At 44.8% G+C, this 22950-nt stretch overlaps 1 protein-coding gene across 6 annotated transcripts in view; it reads right to left on the bottom strand.

Annotated features, from left to right (window-relative positions):
* Window positions 1-22950, bottom strand: part of MTA1 (metastasis associated 1) — an 85705-nt gene that overhangs the window by 30973 nt on the left and 31782 nt on the right. For all 6 annotated transcript variants that reach the window (XM_075937074.2, XM_089780647.1, XM_075937077.2 and 3 more), the window contains exons 3-11: window positions 22149-22242; window positions 12645-12771; window positions 12423-12486; window positions 4618-4735; window positions 3649-3751; window positions 2495-2594; window positions 1173-1361; window positions 785-859; window positions 106-164 (exon numbers count right to left, since the gene is read on the bottom strand). In XM_075937074.2, coding sequence (XP_075793189.1) covers window positions 106-164; window positions 785-859; window positions 1173-1361; window positions 2495-2594; window positions 3649-3751; window positions 4618-4735; window positions 12423-12486; window positions 12645-12771; window positions 22149-22242 — 929 coding nt within the window. The remainder of the gene's footprint in view (window positions 1-105; window positions 165-784; window positions 860-1172; window positions 1362-2494; window positions 2595-3648; window positions 3752-4617; window positions 4736-12422; window positions 12487-12644; window positions 12772-22148; window positions 22243-22950) is intronic.

Raw genomic sequence — 22950 nt, 5'->3', positions numbered from 1 at the left:
TATTACAAATAAAATTGGTGCATCATACTGACGGAGAAAGAGAAAGCTACTACATAACCCATCCCTCCTGCAACGGGAAGTTCATCAGCAAGAGACGATACTTACTAGTTGGGTATGTACACTTGTTTTAGTTTGCTTTCTGCTTCTGCTGCTTTCAATCGTTTCTTTAAAAAAAACACGAGAGAGAGAGAGAGAGAGAGAGAGAGAGAGAGAAAGTGAAAAACAAAAACCCAGAAGACGAATGTTCGTACCATGGTAGCTGGGATTCTGGCAATTCAACCCCTGGCACCTACACATCGATTAATGAACAGGAATAAAGTTCACTTCTTGGCATTATTAGCAGTCATGTGTTGCCTTTCTGACACAGGGATACCACTGGAAACCCACTGTAGTTTTACACAGTATTCTCCGCTCCCCCAGAAATTCCTGGCTAATGCCCTGCTCAAGTTACCGCTGACAGCAATGCTCACGTTTTACTTTTGCTCCCTTCCTGCACTTCTGAGACAAACTGCAAAGCAGTCACCTGAGAGCTCCTCCAACGCGGACAGGAAAGGAAGGGGTCGATGTGAAAAGGTCGTACGCAGAAGGCCCACATTTTACATGATGGAAGCTAGGTGGGGAAGAGCTCTGTGGCAAGGGGGTTGTTTCTAGGGCTCTGGAGCACTGAAATCCACCTGCTGGACTGATTGTGGACGATCACAGACAGCAGCAATACCCGCCCCCCGAAAGGCAACGGAGGCAGAGGCTCTCAAAACCCAACAGGCTGAGCCGATTCTCCTCTCACCTGCTGCACGTATCGATCTGTAGTTTTCCACATGTAGTAGTATTCTATGATGCTGGTTAAGGACTTCCAGGGAAGCTAGGGACACACAAAAAAAAGTGCATCACCACAAGCAGCTGGCACCTCACTGAAATTCACAAGACTCTTTGGAATGCAGGCGTTCAGCAAAGGCTTTAGAGAGGGCAACTGCTCCTGACAGGGCCTGCTGGGGCCCCAGCCATTCGTGGTGGCCATAGATAATCAGTGCCTGTCAAGTCCAGGGCTTGCACTTCCCAAGCCAGGCAGAGGGTCAGTGAAATCGTGCTGTCCTGGCTCCGGCTGAGATTCTGTGCGTGAGACCAGCCCCAGCGCAGAGCCGCAACGGAACTGCTCTGCCTCCTCATATACTTACAAAGTCCTGCTGAATGTCAGTGAAGTCCTTGCCGTATTTTTCCAGGGCTTCCTCAAAGAGATTAGCCTCAGAAGCAGACCACTCCTCCATCTCGTCCCGACATAGCACTGGCCCGCCCTGCGGCACTAGGGCGGAGATCGCCTTGGAGATGTCGTAGACATTTCGGTGCAAAGTGTCCATGGCATGGAACTAAACAGAAACATTAAAAAAAAATCAAATGAACAGAAGCTGGGCCTATCGAAAGTAAAATGCTTAGACATGAAGCCAGCAACAGATGCGTTACACTGGGGGGAGGGGGGAGGAGGCTCAAACTCGGGGTTGCACCAAGGTTGCTGGGGCTTAGGGCCATCACCAAGTCTGAAGCCCAAGCCCCAGTGCTCAGGGCTAAAGTTACAAGCCTGCTGCCCACGACAGAAACCCTCAGGCCTCATCCTCCCTCTACCCCCACGCATGGGGCAGCAGAGCTCAGGCAGGCTCAACCTTTGGTCCCCTTCCCTGGGGTCATGGTATAATGAAGTTTGAGAACCGCTGTGCTCTACGCATCCCGCGTGCTGTAATGAAAGGGGAAATATGCTCCCACCATGCATTAGTAACAGCTTCCCCTGGCGCAGACTGAGCATTTACTACTAGTGACTGGGTACAATCCTCCTCTAGCAAATGGCTTTGGGGTTTCCACTCACTGATTCAGTCACAAGATGCAAAAACCTAAATGAAATGGGATAACTGCAGAAAATGCAAACGACCCCCCCCCCCCGCTCAGATTGCATCCATGCATGCGTGAGCAGGGGCGAGGGGCCTTTGAGTGCAAGCCACACTCAGTTTCTTGTGCATTTACTCAGATCGACAGCAACACGTAATATTAAAAACAGGTCGCTGCTCCAGACTAACCGCAACACTCCTAACAACCAAAAATCCATCAAAACCAGAGGAAGTTCCAAAGGCGCAAACCCCACCCCACTCAAAACCACAGCAGCAAGGACAGAGCTCAGCTTTTCCGGGGTAAGAGACAGATGATTGGTGTGCGAGAGGGGCCACCCATGGCCATTCCACGTGAGATGCGTGTGGCTCGCCACATGCGCCACTGCCAGAAGTGCATGCATCGGCAGGGGGAGCACTTGTTTTACCCCATTTCCAGTCTGGGTGGCTTTGAGTGACCGGTCAGTTGCCCTGACGAATCCGGACTGTTCTGACAAGCATGAACACCTCCAACAGCGTTCAGCTGCAATGCAGAGTATCACACCCCCTGCCCTCCCCCATGCTCCAGCTGCCATAGCAGAGATGTGAATTGTCTATTTTTCTCAAAATCCTCTTAAAGATCTTACCAGTGTGATATCCCTGGAGGCTGCAGCAGCGCTCATGTGCAAGCTTGGCTGTCTGACAGAACTACTGCAGTCTAGGGCCCGGGCAAACGTGCCAACGGAGCTGGAAAGGGTTAAGAGAACATTAGCCTTGCATGCAAAGCGAGCACAGCAAAATGCACACAGTCTTCCTGGGATGGACTGACCCTGTGGTGACTGACCTACCGGGTTTGAATGCCACTCACTTTCCTAGCCACCTTCGGACTCCACCAGAATGAGAGGAGCAGTGGGAGCCGACCTAGTGCCGCGTGGGTCCCGTGGCAAGTAAATCGAAGCGACGCGCATTTGAGTTGCGCTACTAATGTAACTCCAATTGCAAAGCTTAGAGTCGCCTGTCCCCATGGCGTAGGGGAACACAAGGAGACACGCACACACACACACGGACCCCACTGGGATGTATCTTTGCCATCCCACCCCTCAAGAGATGCTGCAGAATCAGCCTTGAAGTGGAAACCTGATTAGGACCCAGCTGCAAGTGCATCAAAACCCTTTCCAGAAAGAGGAGAACATTTTAATGAACTGACGGCACAAAGGAGGAGAGAACTGACAAGGTAGCAGGTGGAAGTAGGAACAGCAGTCACCCCATTATCTTTCCTCTAGGACAGTTTATTCACAGCTGAACAGTTGTGCATTCTGCAGCGTACACCCCACATTCACACTTGGAGTGGGAGGGAGGGGATAGTGATCCAAGTCACCAAGCCTGGCTCTCTGACGCACCTTACAGATTTTACCCAAAAGTTGCATCTACATAATCTAGCAAATGCTATTTGAAAACCCTCACCACACTCCTGTCAAAATGTTAAAGCGGGTATTACAGTAAACTCTCAGGATATGGTTCTCCATCATTCCTTCATTTTAGCTGCATTTTCTGTCTCAGACGAACAACGATCCTGCCTCACATCTTACACTTCAAGTCTCAACCCATTTAGGCAAGCGAAACACACATTTTTAAAAGGAGCAAGTGAACCAGCAATCAAAAAAGTTCATGCCCGGAAAAAGAGAGAACATGAACTTTGTGATTGGGACAGGAGAAGGCAAAACAAAAAAAATCACTGCTAAAATTAAAAAGAAAGTTAAAGTTATTTAGTTTTTCCTAAGCAAAGACCAAATTTTCTTACCGTGCTACCACCAAGAACTGGTCTATCTGTTTGTCTATTAGTGGATTAAATGCTTCCCAAACTTTTGTTTCAAGTTTTGATTGATCTCTTCCATCTTCTTCACCTGGTTGAAATGCAAATTAAACACGTTTTAGTAGAACAGCTTTCAGAAAAATTAAAAAGTATTTTTCTTCTGCATTTCATCCCCCCAAAATTCACACCTCTAGCCAGAAGAATGGTACAGAGAATTTAATGGAGACCCCTGTACTCTTATGCCTCTGCTCCTTCAGAGCCCGGGAGCATTGGAAAGCAAAACCCTCCAGACCCCTAAGCTGCTGCCCGGCTCCCTTTCCCTGGGCCTGCCGGGAAAGGAACGACTCCTACAGTCCCTCCCCTTCCTTACGTGCATCAGGAGAGGGCAGTAAACCTTCCCCCGCCCCCCCAATTTCCCCTGTCCTGGACTGGTCTATCTACGACAGCAAACCTTATTGCCCCTGCTCTACAGGGAAGAGTTCCAGCACAGCAGCCAAAAGCGACGGGTGATTAGATGGCTGCAGGAGTGGGCATCCAGGAGTAACGGCCAGACAGTATTTAACGGGGGAGGCGGTGGGAGGAACCCAGGTGTGAGAAGAGGGTTGATTCAAAACAAAAGTTCTCACGTGTCTGGTAAAAACGTGGGTTCCGTCACTAGGCGATTCTCAGACACCCTCTTAAAAAAAGAATCGGCTCAAAAGGAACCAATTAATCCAACGCGTTTCAACAGCCTTTATGACCTGGACAACTGCCCACTTGAGCTTGGACTGAAACCCAACTAACTGCCTTCAGCTGATAACACCGCAGTCCCCTCTCACCAGCCAGGACAGTCCCCCCATGTGACCTCGAGGGGAAAGATTCCATATCCCATGAGCCAACAGTCCACTTCAAACAAAACAAAACAGGACCATTTTCTCCATGGCATCTTGACAAGTCTAATAGAATCATGGAAATTACCCTCTTTTAATAAGTCTGTTATATCTGCCTGGTATCTGTTTCCAACACGAATCTCTCCTTTATCAGCCAGGAGAGTCTTTTGCTGTGGATCATACACTAGTGAATAAAAGAAGAAATCCTGAAAAGAAAACAGAGACAAAAGGCAAGCAACGTTATTAACGTTATTGGCAGCCAAGTGACCTGTTGTCAATCACACTTGTGGTTTTTTCTATCGATATTTTTTCATTGGTTGGACAAACGATGAATCAAAACACCAGCCTCAAAAACCAACATGAAATGCTAGGACTTGGACAGCGAAAGGGCCTCATGGCCTTAGGAACACGAATGCAGTTGTTGCAGCCAACATGAGCACAGCTTCCTGCAAACAAGGCTCTGGCACCACCGTGACCAACACCCTGGAACACAAGTGACACGTGCAGAGCAGAGGGACCTAAAGGAAAGCCGAGGGCCGGCTGTGCATTCTCCTCCCCTCACAGGAGGTCCCACCATGCGGCACTGCGGAAGCAATGAAAAAGGCTACTGCGCCTTGCAACATTCCCCAGGCCTCTGGCTGCTCTGTGCTGCGGGTACGGGGTCTCCCCGCTCCAACAGACACTTCCCGCTGCCCATGTGTGGGGCGGCAGAGGGCGGGCAAAAGAAAGCACCGTGGATGAGTGGCGGCACGGTGCCCTCCAGCTCACTTTGAGCCTCCGTGGGGACGATCGGTCGTGAGAGCCCCAGGAATGGAAGCAGCCACAGTGGCACGGTTAGTACTGATGACATCAGGCTCATCAGCTTGTCAGTTACAAAGCAGCAGAGTCAGTGCTGTCTCAAAAAAACAGCAGCGAGTTTGTTGTCCACGTCCCAGCATTACAAGCCTAGGGCCTCATTTGTGCTTCGGTCCTCTTGGGACGCCATGTATCTAGCACATCAGGCAGGTGGGGGCAGACTGCCCAGCAAACACACAGCAAGGTAGGCTGCCGTGCTGTAGGCTCAGAAGGCTAGATAACCCAGTCCACTCCTTAAAGCAGCGAGGTGGAGTGAAGAACAGTGCTTGTGCCGATGAACTCTAGGCTCTCAGCCAGCTTCTCTCCAGACTGCCATAAGAGGGACAGAGGAGACACGTCAGAGTAGGAGCGGAGGCAGAACACGTGTGCAGCACGCTAGAGCAGACTCCCATTCAGATGCAAAGTTTCTTCACTTCAGAATCTCAAAAATTAGAGTCCAAAGGCTCTTAGCTGCATATTGCAATGCCTTGTAAGCACCGCCTCTCGGGACCTTGGGAAGAGCCAGGATTCAGTTGCAAGCACCTAGGGTGTGTCTAGACTACATGCCTCCTTCGACGGAGGCATGTAGATTAGCCAGATCGGAAGAGGGAAATGAAGCCGCGATTAAAATAATCGCGGCTTCATTTAAATTTAAATGGCTGCCCCGATCTGCCGATCAGCTGTTTGTCGGCAGATCGGGGCAGTCTGGACGCGACGCGCCGACAAAGAAGCCTTTCTTCATCGGCACAGGTAAGCCTCGTGAAACCAGGTTTACCTGTGCCGATGAAGAAAGGCTTCTTTGTCGGCGCATCGCGGCCAGACTGCCCCGATCTGCCGACAAACAGCTGATCGGCAGATCGGGGCAGCCATTTAAATTTAAATGAAGCCGCGATTATTTTAATCGCGGCTTCATTTCCCTCTTCCGATCTGGCTAATCTACATGCCTCCGTCGAAGGAGGCATGTAGTCTAGACACACCCCTATTGTTTTAAAGCTTGAGCTTTGGAAAAAATGGTTTGTCATATGGGATTTGCATATTTAGCATTCGACATTTCTGCCCTCTGCCAGTAAGTTGGCTGCTGTATGTCTGGTGACTAGATACATGTTGAAAAAAAAAATCAAATAAATCCTATCTACAAAACAACTGTGTTCCATTTCTGTCTAATGGGAGTCCAGCCCTCTCTGCTGCTCTCATTCTTGTTCCCAAAAGAAGTGCACCAAGTCCTGTTTCTCTTCGGTGTGGTAGCAGAGTCATAGCAACACTCAAAACGGCCTTGACGCACAGTCCTCCTCTCACCCTTTAGAAGGAAGATGACTCCTGGGATCTCTGAGCAAGGTGCAAAGGAAGGCGTTGCCCCGCGTTCTGGTGCACAGCCCCTGCCACCTTCCTGAACCCCACTCCCAGAAGAACACGTGTATGAGCGCATGCTGCTCTGCCACAGGCTTTTCTAAAACCAAGTTTGTAGCAACATCGTCTCGCTCTCGCGGGACTCCAATGCAAAGAGAAGCCGATCCTTCCGCAGGCCAGTTGGGCTCTCCTGCACCACCTGGTGGCAGAAGTCACATCAGAATTTCCAGCAGTCAACATGCTGGAAAAAGTGACATTCAAACCCCCATGTGAAAGGACTGTGCCATTTCTGATAGTCTGTGCTCATTTTCGCTGTAACAACTGTACGCACCTCCCTCCTAGCGCTGCTTGAAAGGAAGGGAAGAGAAAATTAAACACACACAAAATAGCATTATGCTCAACATGTTTAGAAAAAAAAATCAAAATGGATTGCTGAAATGGGAACTGAATGATGAAGTCCTACTTCTCCAGAGGAGATGAGGTGTGGCAGACATGTCCTGAATGCCCCTTTCTAACCCTGACTGTAGCCCAGTTTGTCAGTGAGGTTAGCCAAATACCAAAGCCACAAGGAAACTGCAGAAAGTTAGGGAAAAGGAAAGGGCCAGAAAATATGTGGGTGACGTGGACAGGAAAATTCCTGGTTTTGCAGTGATATTGTGGCTGTGTTGGTCTGCGAATGTTACAGAGAGAAGGTGGGTGAGGCAATCTCTTTAGCTGGACTGACTTCAATTGGTGAAAGACAAGCTTTCACGTTGGCACAGAGCCTGAAGGCATGCCTCTTTCAGTAACCAATGTTGAACCAATAAGAGATATTGCCGCTCCATTTTATCTGAGGAAAATACAGCCCTCAAGAGAGGTTGGTCAGTCGGCAACGTGTACACAATTAACCTACGGTCAGAAATACTGAGCAGCTAACAGCCTTGGAATGCAACCAAATTCGATTTCACCAGCTCAATTAAAAATGCATTTGAAACATAGTGCAGTTTATTTGTCCTTTTCAGGCCCACTCACAGACTAGAGACCAGCCCGGGCAGTCGCCCTGGGGCACTGTTCTCCAGGCTGCTGGATACCTGCTTGCAAGGCAAAGAACATTTGAGGCTATAAAACAATGCCCAGAGTGGAGGAGGAAAGACGAGATTAAGTGCTTCTGCCCCCTTTGTGATTCGTTGTTCCCATCCCTACCCCACTGGAGGTCAAGAACCAGGGTAAATTCAGATTCTCCCATGGCTTCTCCTCCTCCTTATTCCACTCTTCCAAACTCGAGCTAAAGCAGCAGCGCCAATGGTGACAATGCAAGTCAGCCCCCAAGGAGTTTAGTCCATTGGAAGGGCTATCTAAGCAAACCTCCACTATCCTTCTGAAGGAGACTTTTGTTTTGCCCACGACCTCCCCCAGAAGTTTAGCCTGCATGTCTCACTCTCTACCAGGCACGCAGTCCCAGGTCTAACTGCCCCCTCTTCTGGGAGTGGTCACAGCATCAGGGGGCCAGATTCCAGATCTCTAGGACACTGGTTTCGTTTTCAGTGGGAGCCAGGTTTGAAATGGAAAGTGTAGGTTTCAGGTAGTGGGAGAAAAGGTTGAAAGGAGAGGCAGGTGTTACGTCTCCTTCAATGAATTTATGGCAGGGCAATTGTCTCTTTCTCCACATTCTCTTCAGCCTCTCTTGCTACTGCTTCTCTACACTCAGAAGTTTTCTAGAAAACTCTGTTTCTCTAAATTGTCCATGTCTAGTAAAAACAAGCAGCGATGTAGCATCTTGGGGTACGTCTACGCGGCAGTGTTATCTCGGAATAACAAAATGCGCGTCTACACAGCAAACCGTTATTTCGAAATAACATCAAGCTGGTGGACATCTTCTTCCGACTCTGGTAACCCTCATTTCATGAGTGAAGGCAGTCGAAGGGAGAGTGCTCTTCCTTCAACCTCCTGTTGTGTCGCCAGCTCCAAAAGCGGAGTTAAGCTATTTCAATTTCAGCTACACTACTGACGCAGCTGAAGTTGCATAGCTTAATTCGACTTTTGCCTGCTGTGTAGATGTGCCCTTAGAGGCTAACAAAAATATTTTTTGTTTTGTTCATCTCTAAGGTGCCACAGGATTACTCATAGTTTTTAAAGTTACAGACGAACACAGCTTCCCCATGAGACTTTTTAGAAGGCTTACTAGTTTGTTACCACTAAAACAGTTCCCTCCTCTGGTACCACTACCATGAAACCTCTCGCATTGTGCGGAGTTTCTTCCCAAAACGCTTGCTCAGTTGTAAAAATAGCCAACACCACTCAGCCCAGAACTCTGGCAGTTAAAAGGGAAAGTTAGCAGGGTACTAATTCTAGAGCTGCATCTAAATTGACCTTAGGAAAGCTAGTTCTCCCCTGCCTGAGGTAACCCAGCTCTACAATGGGGAGAAGTATACCTCTTTTCTTTGAAAAGCGCCTTAAACTGCAGATGAGCACAAACAACTAAGTACTGTCAAACCGAGAAACTAACTAGGCCAGTGGTCACCAACCAGTAGATCGGGAGCGACTGGTGGATCTTGGAGCCTTTGACGGGTGATTCTGACTGGTTTGGCCGGGAGGCTGTCAAGTGGTGGCACTTCAGCTGCCCCTCCCAGCTCCTGCCTCCCACCCCCTGGGAGCCTCCTTCTTGCTATGCAGGGCTTGGGGAAGGGGGGGGGGGTGCTGATATCTGGGTGCCCTTCTCCCCCTCCCCCATCTCCACAGAGCAGAATGGGGATGGGATGAAGAGAGTTTGCTGGCTGCTTTTGGGAATGGTGCAGGGCCAGGGCAGGGGTGAGCCTGCCTTAGCCCACTGCACCATCACCCAGAAGTCACCTGTGGTAAGTGTGCCCAGCTGGAGCCCGCATTCCGAATCCCAGCACCAGTCCTGAACCCCTCCTGCGCTCCCAATCCCTGTCCTAGCCCTGAGTCCCCTGCACTAACTCTCCCAGAGTCTGCACCCTGAACCCCCTTCCGGAACCTCTACTCCCTGCCCCAGGCTGAGCTCCAAATCCTTTAGCCCAAGCTCAGAGCCTGCACCCCCCTCCCCTCACCCAGCCCTCTGCCCCCAGCCTAACAGAAGAGAATGAGGATGGGGGCAGGAGGAAGGCTGGGGTGAGGGGTGGGAAGGAGGTGGGGCAGGGGTGTTTGGGTTTGAGGTAGATCTTACATCGCACTTAAATTCAAAAAGTGATCTTGTGCTTAAAAAGGCTGGAGACCCCTGAACTAGGCTTTCTAAACTTGTGCTTTCAATTGGCATTTTCTCAGCTGCCTGCTGGTGGTTACCATTTTCTGAATACAGTGGGCCTTGTTTGACACCCTGCCCCCTTGGCAGCCTTATGTGTGAGACTCGCCATGTTTCTAGGTTAACATTCTGAAGAGAAAATTGAATATTCAGCAATTAAATCACTTTAAAAAAAAAACTTGAACACAAATGTCGGATTCAATATATTTTTTGACCACTACAATAGGTTAGAGGCGTGTTTAGAAAGAAAGCCTGATTGTGGAACGGACTACAGATTACAGTTTGCAAGACCCTGTTTTGGTTTTTTAAACAAGTTTACAGCTGTTGCCATCATGTTTTCAATCAACAGATTTGCCCTGTATCTCATACTTCTGTAACATTGGTCTGGTCAAACAACAAACCCCCTTGCAAATGTTTGCAACGCTACTTTCATACTAAAATTCACGTCTATTTCTCCATAGAAATAAGATTGAAGAAAAACTTGCTAATAATCTCTGAAACGAAGCTCCCAGAGTGTCAGGTCAAATTCCAACATGATTGTTGACACCAGCAGGCAGCTCAGATATGTCAATTGTAACTAAAATTAAACACACAAACGTGTTAATACAAGATTAAAGCAGCACAGTTTAAATCTACAAAAAGACCAGAAAGCAAGGTCCAAGGCCTACATTTTAAACAGATGCTAGTGGTTTGGGATGCCCCAATTTTTAGGTGCTCAGCTGAAGGCACCTTTAATGGGCCAGATATCCAGAGAATGGCGACTTAGCATTTCCTGCAAATCAATCTGGACAACCAAAAATTGAGTCACTATCAAAAATGTAGGCTTAGGGTTCCAATATAATGCTAATTCAGGCAATTTAAATAGTTTCTAACACACATACACACTATATATATATATATATAAAATAATTCAACAACAGTAAGCTGTGCGTTTAGCCAGAAAAATCAGAATATCAAATGTTCTATGTGCACAGTATGATACAGTAATTCCTCATTTAACACGTGCCCACTTAACACATTTTTGTGATAAGGTTTTTTTTTTTTTTTTTTTTTTTTAAAGGGAACGTTTTTTGAATTACATGACCATCGTCAGAATAACATGATTTCCCCAGACGGCCCGTTGCCGGCGGCTGCACGGGGCTACCCCTGCCTCACTGAAAAGCAGTGGAGGGTTCGCCGCTCGCCGCGCCTTTCCCCACTGACTCCCCCTCGCCGGATGCCCCCTTCTCCTCCACCCCTGCTTGCAGGCCGGCAGCTGGGTTTCCCCAGCCAGCCTGTCGCCGGAGGTTGCGCGGGCCTTCCCCTGCCTCCCTGCAAAGTGGCGGAGGGTTCGCCGTGCCGTTCCCCGGTGACCCCCCTCGCTGGACGCAGTGCGGGTCCCGGCAGACCCGTCACAGGGACATACTCCCAACCCAATTCCCCCCCCGCGCTGTAACCCAGTCCCCTTTCTTCCCCAACCTTGTGTCCCGGTCCCAACAGAAGCCACCGGTTGAAACGCAACCCCCACCTTTTCTATTATTTTCAATGGGAAAATTGACCCCACATAACACATTTTCACTTAACATGATCATTTTCTGAAACATATCTCTAGTGTAAATGAGGAATTACTGTACACTATCTTTGCACCCATCAGGCTAGACAGCGCCAGTCTACGCACTGCCACAGAAGAGAGGCAGCTCCAATGACCTCAGAACTTTATCAGGTGTTCACTGGGTGTGTTCACAAATCATTTTCCAATGCTCTAAAACTTCTGTTTCCCAACATGTGTGCCTCAGTAAGGAGGACAGGGAAAAATTCTGACAGTCTCTCACTACCACTAACAGGCTATTCCCAAACTCGGAGTTGTAAGCTTTCGCGGTTATGCTGTTTCATTGAAAATAGACTGGTTAGAATTTATATTTATGAATGGATACAAAAAAAGAGAGGATTATCCCCCCCCACACACACACTTTCCTATCATTCAAGCATAAGTTTGACTCTTCCAGATAGAATTTAACTATGAAGAGATACCAACCAAAACGTTAGCCTCAGTGGGCAATTTCAGAAAATGACCTTGAAAAATTGGGTGCACTGTTCTGCAATCTCAACTGTAATGGTCGCCAACAGCAACTTCTATTATTTATTTCAAATTTATTCCTGTCAACAGGTGAGTCAATCTTTGAACACTCAGACTGCTGGGCTGACAAAATAAGTGGTGTTTTCTTTATAGGAGGAGGGATGGTTTAGTGTTCTCACAAATATATAATAGGCTTACTTGCTAGAGCAACAAAAATATTTACAGCAGAATGCAAATTGCAGAACAGGAAAATTGTATCAACCTTGAAATTTTCTAGTAGCCCTTTCAGCACCCCGTAAACCTCAGAAATGAGAAAAAAATGAAACCTCAGAATTGGGCTACTTGCAGAAAGCCTCCACTACTAAACTGTGGCAAAATAACCTGGTGAAGCTTTTCAATTTGCAAAATGGATTCATACCTCCCGTTCCAGATATGATTTAAGGGATTCTGTCTCATTTAATAGAGTAACGCTGCATTTGCCTCTAAAAAAGAAAGAAATCACATTTTATGAAAAAAATAAGATAATAACTCTTACGACATACACAATGCTATTATTGTAACATTTGCACAAAATGTAATCTTACACAGGGGGAATACTAGACTAACATTAGGCTGTTTGCTAGAAGAATTAAGTCATTACCTTATGTGCGTGGCAGGTAACGATTCCAGCTGCCGCGAGAGAAAGAGTTCTCGATGCCTTAGCTGATGTTTCTGTTTCTCTGGTAGGTCAACCATTTCTGGGTTCTCCATCTCTTCTTCCATTTCCCCTAGTTACACAAGGAGGAAAAAGCTTAATGTCACAAACAGTAACTCTTGACCAATCAGAATGCATTGCCAGAAGATCATGATTAAACCGTAAGTAACCACTGCACATGGGACCTAAGCCATCTTCCTCTGTCTCCAACTGCTGCAGCCCTTTGAAGTAGGCAGCTCACACCAGCCGCAGCATTAAGCGGAATCACAGAACAAGTGTGGTGATGCCAACTAAATGCCTACCAGCCTAGCCAGCTACTCTAAGGACATGGCAAATGTCCCACAGCACTGCGACCCCATTTCATTTCCTCTGACCCATACAATATGGTCCTGACCCATTTTACTTTTTGATCCACATTTCTTTGGAACCACAGTATAGCATCCCAATGTCGGAAATGAATCGTCACGCCTACATGCAGCTGAGACAACTGGATCCAGGCACCGTCCCAATGGGAAATGGGTGCAAAAGGGCATGCTTGTTAGGGACAGCTTCTTTCCATTACGTTAGATCCGGCATTTGGAGCCAGATGCCTGTAGGAAAGGGCACAGCATCCAGTCATGGGGGGGGGGGTGCAAAAGGGGGATATTGTCCTTCTACGGAATTCAGACCAGCTCCTGCATTTGCCAGGGACCACGGGGAAGTTATGCCAAACTAAATGACAGCAAATAAAGGGAATCTCTTAATTTTGCAAAATACTAAGTTGTACATATGGTTTTGAAGTGGCCATTCAGCTGAAGAGACTAGCAAAAAATTAACATGCGCTGCTCAGATTTTGCGCTATTTTACCTTGTTTTACCACGCTCCTCCTCACAGTAGTAGCATAATTAGACCAGGTGCGCAATAGTTATTACACCACAGAAGCTGTTAAACATACAGCAGTGTACATTTGCACTGTAGTACTTGCCTAGGACATGGAACACACGGTTTACGTTTGTGTCACAGTTGTATGGTTTCCCAACTTATTCCCTTAAGTAAATTCTGTTTTAGCAGAAAATTAATATCATGGTGGATGACCCCACGCTATCAATGCGCCAGCAGTAATCCACAAACAAGTCAACAAGTCATAGGCCAAGCTGTTTGAAAACTAGTGAATACAAAACACAGAAATGCCCCCCAGCATACTTACCCGTGAGCGCTCGTCTAGAGAACAAGAAGTCTGAGCTATTGAAAACTCTCCAATTCTAATTCTCAGAAGTCATGTACCCTCATACTAAAAAGGCACCTTTTAAAGAGTGAAGACAGAGACGTGCTAGGCTGAGGAGCTCAAAATAATTCTCAATGCCTCTAATATATTTGAAAGCCAAGCATTTTTAACCAAAAAAAGCATATCACCACTATTTGCCAAACACAAAGAGTTGAAAGCACCCACGCTAGGAAAACAAATTCAATCTCAAAAGCTACAATTTTCTTCACCTTAAACCAAGTCGTGTTTTATTTGCTTGGCTCATTTTTGTAATGTAACATGGATGCTAGGAAACGTGTGCTTTGCTTCTCACACGCCCTGCTGTGCCCAGCTTTTCAAAATAAAAAGGCACAGTAGAGTACGCTGGAAAGGAAGCCTTTCCTAAGGTAACAATGAAGAAAAGCCCAATGCAGAATTGCTAACGCTTGTGAGGAGAAAAGTGGGTAGGGACTCCTAAGAACAAAAAAAACCCTGTATGCAAATATCTGTGACCCTTTTAATAGTGAAATGCATGAACCTGATGTTCAACATAGAAGTCAAGAGAATCTGGGTGAATTCAGTGCTAGTACAAGCAAAACTGGCAACACAAAGCCCTCAGCACAAAACTGAAGTTGCGCCGTGCTGGCCACGTGTGCGGTGACCTAAAGGTACCACTGCAAATCCTGCACATGTGGAAAGACTCCGCATCTGCGCCCGGGGCTGACCCTGGCCACACACCGGGAAGCAGGTTTCACCTTCAAAACCCACGTGTGCTTCACCCTCACACAGTTCAATCACTCAGATTTTACATCAACCAAGTGGAATGCCACCCTACAGAATGACCAGTGAGAAACAGGCACTATTAGAGCCTTGGAAAGCATATGCCTTCTCAGACAAATCTGACTGCTTTCATGGCAGTTCTAGAGCGAGTGACTACGGAACACAGCAGATGCAATAGAGTTGGAGTTTAACTAGCATTTGGTACAGATTCACATCACACCTTACATGAAAATGAATTGCTTATCTAGCACTGGCACGCAGTCTGAAAACTAAGAACAAACACTTTCTGCAAACAAGAACATGCAATATATTGAGTTTAGGGAAACACCAGAGGGGTTTGGCAGAGATCTGCGTGAGGCCCACTTTTATTTAACAGCTGTATTAAAGATTTGGGGAAAGGATCACCAGTAGCACAGTAACTGAGTCGGTAGTTAGGTTACCGCACTGGAGAAGACAGAAATGAGCACCGGAGAAGACAGAAATAAGGTGAGAGCCCGGCACAGTGATTTACTTCTTCTGCCCAAGCGCTCACTTTGGGGGAGTGAAAGCTAATACAATTAGGGAAAATTAATTAGAAAATGCAGATATACAACTGGCAGGAGAAAGTCGAGAACCGCCACTATAATTATGAGATCCCTAGAAGTAGCGGGTGGTAAATGAAACATGTAGTGTCACTGTAAGAATCACTCTAAAGCAGAGTGAGTCAAGCTTGCAGTGCTCTATGATCTATGCATGTTGGACTTTATTTAAAAAAAAAAATCGAAGAGGGAGGAAGGGCTAGGCATCTTGATATTCTTGGTGTCACATTCCCAGAAAAATATCAGCAATTGGGAAAAAGCTCAAATACAAAATCAAGCACAAGATGGGCTCAAAAATTAAAAGAGCTAATATGTACCTCTTGACTAAGCAATGAGAAAAAGGGAGACAGGGCATCACACTGACTGAAGAGGAGGAATTTAGCATAATATGTTTAGTTTAAAACAGACTATAGGACGAGAAAATAATGAAATGTAAGAAATTATGTAGGCTGAATATCTGGTAAAAGCTATTTAATCCATGCTACTGACTTACAAAAACAGTCTATGTGGCCGTGGAAGCCCCATCATAGTTACGACTGGACAACAACTGAGAAAAGAAACCTACTGAAGAATGTGGCTTTTGCTGAGATTAACTAGGTAATTTAATAGGCTTTTCCCCCATCTAATAAGCCTATTCTAAAAATCACACCGGTGTGTAAGCAGCTGGCTGTATTGTTTTTCAATCTCTAGGGAGACAATGAACACAGCCACAGAGTTACATAACATAGGGAGGTTTGGGGCTTTGGGGGGTTTTTGTTTGGTTGGTTGGTTTAAAAGAAGGCATAGTCCTACGGGTGGACTTCAACATGCATGTAGGGAACGATGAAGATACCGGAGGGGAGTAATGGAAGGAATGGCTTCCCTGGGCCTGAGAGATGAATTGTTATTGGACTTCTGTGCTAGTTGTGGATCATCTATAACAAATATGATATCTGAACACATGGTTGCCCATAAAAAGTACTTGGTACCAGAGCATCCCAGACCAAAGAATGATGGTAAGTTCATAACAGTCTCGCTAGACCCAAGGCCATACATTCTGGACACTTCAATGAACAGAGGGGCGGAGCTGGTGACCTATCACCAACTGAAGGTAAGCTGGATCCAACACATGGGATACTGGCAGAATAGACATAGGAGGCCCAAGCAATCAGCGCAAGTCTCATGGGAATGCCTGGTGGAGGACCCTGGGAGGAAGGTAAGTCAAAAACATGGAGATCTGGGAGAAGGGTCAGGATCTGGAGGGGAGCATGGGCTATAGGCAGAGATAAAGAAGAAACAAGACAGAAGAGTGGGGCAAAATCAAATCAGTACCTTAACTGCCTGCACGCTAATGTGAGAAGTATGGAGAATAAAGAGCAAGAACTCAAAATGCTAGTAAATAAACAACTGTGAAGTATCTGGTTTTACCTTATAGATACACAAATTGTATACACTTGGACTGAGATTGAGATGGAAATAGGAGACAGACTTGTTGAAAGTCTCTAGGTAAGGATAAAAAAGGATAAAAAACAAGGGTGATGTTATGGTAGGGTCTACCACAGATCACCTAACAGGCAAAAGGCAGAAGAGGAGAAAAATCATCCAAAGCACAGGACTTTGCAATGATGGGGGACATCAACTAGGCATCTGCTGGGAAAATACCACAGCAGGGTACAGATTATTCAACAACAGAAAATAAGGAATTGGCACAGATGCTCAATGCCTTCTTTGGTTTGGTTTTCCCCCAAGAAGGTGGATTGGGCACTTGCAAATGCCAGTGAAAATGGGGTATGTTCCAAAGATAAAATAAGAACAAAAACCAGGTTAAAATTTACATAGACAAGTCAGATGTCTTCAGGTCACCAAGGCCTGATGAAATGCATCCTGGAATATTCAAGGAGTTGACTGAGAAGATATCTGAGCCATTAGCTATTATCTTTGAAAAGTCATGGAACATGGAAGAGATTCTAGAAGACTGGAAAAGAGCAAATATAGTGCCCACCTATTTCCCTTTTTATAAGGACAACCCAGGAAGCTATAGACCAGTCAGCTTAGTTTCTGTGCCAGGAAAGAAAATGGGACAAATAATTAAGGAACTTATTTGCAAACATCTAAACGATAATAAAGGTGGTAAGTAACAGACAGCATGAATTTCTCAAGAACAAGTCACGTCAAACCAACCAGATAGGTTCCTTTGACGACAGAGTAAAAAGCCTTGCGAATGGCGGGGGGGGGGGGGGGGGGGGAAAGAGTGGTAGATGTGATATAACTAGACTTCAGTAAGTTCTTTTATACAGTCTCACATGACCTTCTCATTAGTAAACTAGGGAAATCTCGTCTAGAGGGGGGAGTGCATAATTGGTTGCATAACCATTCCCAAAGAGTAGTTATCAGTGGTTCTCAGTCATGCTGGAAGGGCATAGCTAGAAGGAATCTGCAGCGATCATTTCTGGGATTAGTTCTGTTCAATATCTCCATCAATGATTTAGATAATGGCATAGAGAATATGCTCAAAGTCTGGGGATGGTACCACATGGAGAGGGCTTGCAAGCGCTTTGGAGGACAGGATTATAATTCAAAAGCATCTGGACAGACTGAAGAAATGGCCAGAGGCAAACAGGATGCAAGTCAACAAGGACAACTGCAAAGTACTCTACTTAGGAAGGCACAACCAGTTGCGCACATTCAAAATAGGAAATGACTATGTAGGAAGGAGTGCGACAGAAAGGGACCTAGGAGTGATAGGGGACCACAAGCTACGTATGAGTCAACAGTGTGACACTGTTGCAAAAACAACAAAACATTCTGGGATGCACTAACATGAGTGTTGTAAGCAAGACAGGTCGTAGTACTTTTGCTCTTGCACCTCTTCTTAAGCAGCTGACATTGGCCACTGTCCCAGACTGGACACTGGAGTAGATGGACTACATTTGATATGGTATGGCCACTTCCACGTTAGATTAGTGTTTCTCTCTCTCTCCCTGAACTCACCCAGTATTCTGGGACTCTCCCCAGAGGCCGTTCCGATATTTCCTAGGAATGATGAAATCACAAATCTCATTTTAGACTGTGTCAGATGAATTTTGACTAGATTATCCAGGCAGAGTCAACTAAGACCTCATTCATGAGTCTATACTCAAACTGTATTCACACTCACTGCTGGTATAGAAACTACATAGACTTAGTGACTTCCCAAGGCACCCAACAAATTGGTTTGATAATGACATCTTAAAGAAATTTATTTTTAGAAGCTTTGAAACTTAAGAATGTCACCTTGTAGGCCTGATATCAGAACAGTATCTGCTATAAGCAGATAGCAAAACTGACAATAACTACTCAAATTATTCAACTGGTACTAACAACAACTGTTCATTTATTTTTATGAACCAGGACAAACTAAGAAAAACATTGGTTCTTGACCACTGTTGCCAATTTGCAAAGCAGCGAAGCCAGTTGGGGGAGAGGGTCTTTGATAACTGTTGGAAAATGTTCCACTATACGCTCAGTGCATACATGCCACCTGCCGCTTTATTGCTTGAAGTGTTTTCCTCCTACCGTTTTAGTTGCAGCATACAATCTTTGCTGAGGAGACTAGCAGAGTAAATGACATCAAACAGACGTGTGTTCTGACTTGGAGTGCCAATAGGCTACAGTAGTAGTTCTTTGTTTCCTGTCCCAAAATGTTGTGCAGTTTTGCTATAGACTGGTTAAATAGGAATAGGGTTCTACCCTGGAGGCAGCTGCATTTAAAACAATTCCTTTAAATAATTCAACGTGATTATGGAATCTAAAGAGTGGGAAAAGTGCAAAAGGGTGCAAGCGTCATTGTTCAACCATAACCCCCGACAAGCTTCCTATCAAGTGGTAAAAATCAAAGTCTGCAGTTCAGACATAAGAATCATGTTACATACGTTAGGTACAAACGTCACTGCAGAAAGCACGTCAGCTCCCGCCTTGGAAAATGGCTCCAAAATAAAAAAAAACCTGCATCTTTAAGTTTCTGCAGTCCCAGGTAGCTGACCGAGTATACTGAAAAATTTATTTTAGGCCCATTTACTTTAATCAGTCATTTTTCTCTCCACCTCTTTATTTTAAGTAATAGATAAAAGTACTGCTAAATTGCACATTTGTATACTATTTGTCCATTAGTTTCTTTTTCATTGGTAGGTCTAAAATTATGAAGGTGTCAATAGCAGGTTTACTCTTAGAAATTACAAGACTAATTGAATCCAGAAGGATCCGCAGCCACACGGCTTCATTAATCAGCTGAACAAAGGCAGTTAGAAGATCAGTGATGCAGACACATACATCTACTGCAAATGCATCAAAATGAGGTAGCAGGACACTTTATGAAAAGGGATCATTATGCAATCAACTGAAAGCAGTGACAATGTTGATTCTCTCGGATCAAGTATTTGTAGTTGAATATTGTAGGAAATGAGGCGTAATTTCATTCCAACATGCAGGCTATTTATAGTCTTTTCATAATATTTTGATTCTAAAGTTACATTTGGAAAGTATTAATTGCCAGCCACAAACATATTTTTAATTTTTAAAAAGGAGCAATTGGAGCCCCACAAAAGGGGACTTAAAAAAAAAGTCTATTTGGGGGAATGAATGGTGCCTGTACCAAAACAATACAGAAAAACCTCTAAAAAAGGAAATCTAAAGTTGACATACATTGTCTCTTAGTAATAGAGAGGTTTAATGTTTAATTAAAGTTTCCATTAATATCACTGCTCAATAGCTGGATTTTCCCAACAGTCTTCCAAAAAGCTATGAAAGTGAAGCAATGATCTAGTTTTCCTTCTTATCAAAATTATTCATTTAATATAAAAATATCTGTACTAAGAGCAGGATTTCTCATCTTTATCCTTCAAGTTTCAACAATTCCTTCTCACTTCAGTTACTAGCTTATTAAAGCAAGTTGGCTCATTCACGGGTACCTCAATGACTCTGTGTGCAGGGAGGTTTCTATTAAACTTCAGCACTCCTAAGCAATGGAACAGCTAGGGTACGAAAAAGAATCAGTGAAACTAGGCCTTGTGATCAATTATCACCTAAGCCATGTCCAAATCTCTTAACAGTACCATGTGAATACATGTACTTGTATAGGAGTACAGCACACAGATTTAATTACATTCAAACAGATAAGATGAAAAAAAGCTATTCTGAAGGCAGAGAGCATGCACAAGTCTAATTTTTACTGGGTCCTTCCAATGGCCTGATGCCAGTCTCAGATTTTTAGGTTCACTGTTCTGAGGAAGAAGCTGGATCTGTAAGGGATGTATGTTAATAATTTGGTCAGTAGGCATGTCATCTAACAGGTTATTTTGCCTCTGTTAGAGATAGCGGCAACATATTGCGTCACAGTCCTAAGATGTAAATTGGCCTAAAAAGCACCCATCCATTGTAGAGCTGCTTTGTCGGATTTTTATTATTAGCAAACATTTTTATTTGGTTGATTGAGGATTTCTGAAAATGACAGATTAGCTAGCCATTTCCTATCTATACTTACGCTATCTTAGGGAAACATCAAATGCTTTCCAGTTATATGTTAAAATACTGTCAAATTGTTCCTCTAACATACATAACTATCTCGAATTTGTACACTAGACAGTAGTGTAGATAGTGAGATGTACACTAGATTTTTACTGATCTGATCGTTCATATACACAACTGAAATAAATTTCTCACTAAGATGACATTGAAATCTACATACATTTCAAATGCTAAGTATCTGACAGCATAAAACAATCGGCAGAAATACTGGAAGATTTTTATTTTGGTCATTTTAAGTAAAACCATTGTGAAGCTTCTCCCGATTTCTCAGTAAATGTCAGTGGCAGTTCAACTTCTTATTTTTATTAAAAGAAGTGACTCAAGAAGCATCTCTTTGGAATATGCTTAGTAACAGGATCTTGGAAGAAGCTACACATGTAACTAAGCTCCACTGTTGCCCCGCAAATCTTATTTCCTTTTTAAGTAAAAATCTCCCCCTCCGTAAGTTGGTAGGCCACACATTCTTCCTATGAAAACGTTAAACAGCAGCGCATACAGAACCACAAGAAGATACATGTGTATACAGAAGGTTGAAGGGAAAAACTATGGCATACCACACTGAGGAATAGTTTGTGATCATGAAAGTTAAGATTATATGGCACACGCAATGAAGGCCAAGCGAAGGCTGCATGAACAAAAATCTATGGCACTTTCACATTTCAAATGCTTAATCATGAAACTTTAAAAAAAATAAACACTACTTAGCGTTCAAACTACTAAGCAGCACTAGCTCTTTTCAGACTTCTGTCTGCCTGGAAAATGAACAACTTCCTTACAGAGACCATCAATTCAAGACATCCCATACTAGTTGGCTAGCCCGAGATCACTAGCTTTTAGAAGTTTCTAAACATGACCACAGGCAAATCAGATATTCACATTTTTAAACGGATTTTTTAAATGTGTCAAAGATACAATTCCTGATAGTAAACCAACAGGCCACATTTTAATGTTCTCCAGATTTGAGTTACTGGCAAGTGAAGTGACCAGTTTCTCTTGTTTAAAAGCAAGGAGTATATTTCTCTTTCCCAAGCAACTTAATAATTGGTGTCACTTAAATTTTATATCACATGTACAATATACGCACACCTGTGACAACCAAATGACACATTGGGCAACTGACTTTTCAGCACACCTTTGTTTCTTAAATGAAAAAGTCAACTCACCCAACCAAGGGATGCAACTAATTGTTGGGGATGCTACCTGGTTGCTGAGGATGGGGACCATACATGTAAAATAACTTAGCAGCTCCACGATCCATGCATCTTTAGCATTGCCACTTCATCCATAGGTAAAAATTAAAAGTCAATTTGTTTAAATTAACAAGCTTACTTGCATGTTTGTCAGCCAGTACGATCAGCGTACTTGATATGTCCCTTCTTCTGTAGAAACATACCACCTTAGCTTCCACATTGCCATTGGCCGTCTGTAACAGTGAGTAGAAAAGTTATTCTTGGTCGTCAATAAAAAAAACTGGGCCTCAAACTACTGAGCTAGAAATCCATTACAGTAGTTAGAAGTGTAACCGTAAGCACTCCAGCCAAATGCATGAACCTTGCTAGGACAGAACGCATTCTGGAGGAAAAGCAACACTAGCAAGTGTTTTGCAGACCTACAATAGAGAAAAACAGGAGTTATCATACCAGAGCACTGTTCTAAATACTATTTCTTTTTCTCAATCATGTTCTGTACTGGAGAGTACAGAGGCAGGGAAAACAAAACCTCACAAGGCTTCTGAGAAATTAGACTGGGTGTGCAAAGGATGCCAGCAGGAAACACCTTCTTGACCTCACACTCATTTATCTCGATTGCCTGAGGCAGGAGAGTTAAACCTACCTTACTCGCAAACTAACCAAGGATTTGGCCAAATGGGCTGGATGATCTCATGCAGTAATGAAGAGAATACCTACACAGAACCAGCTTCTGACCTCAGTTCACATGTAGCATACCACTGTGTTCCTCAGTTGTCCCATGTACGCCAAAAGTGACCCAAATGGTATCAGGGACAATTTAGTAGGAGTAAGGAGATCAGAATCCCATCCTGTCTCTGTAATTCTGCCTCTCCTGCAGAATTGTCCCCCACAGGTGTCAGGGCAGCTGTTTCAGCAGGAGAGCTGGCCAGCCTCATACTGGG

The sequence above is a fragment of the Pelodiscus sinensis genome, chromosome 9 (genome assembly GCF_052426305.1).
Source record: "Pelodiscus sinensis isolate ZL-2025 chromosome 9, ASM5242630v1, whole genome shotgun sequence".
In the NCBI taxonomy this organism is placed as follows: Eukaryota; Metazoa; Chordata; order Testudines; family Trionychidae; genus Pelodiscus; species Pelodiscus sinensis.
This window is presented reverse-complemented; position numbering and strand designations above follow the sequence as displayed.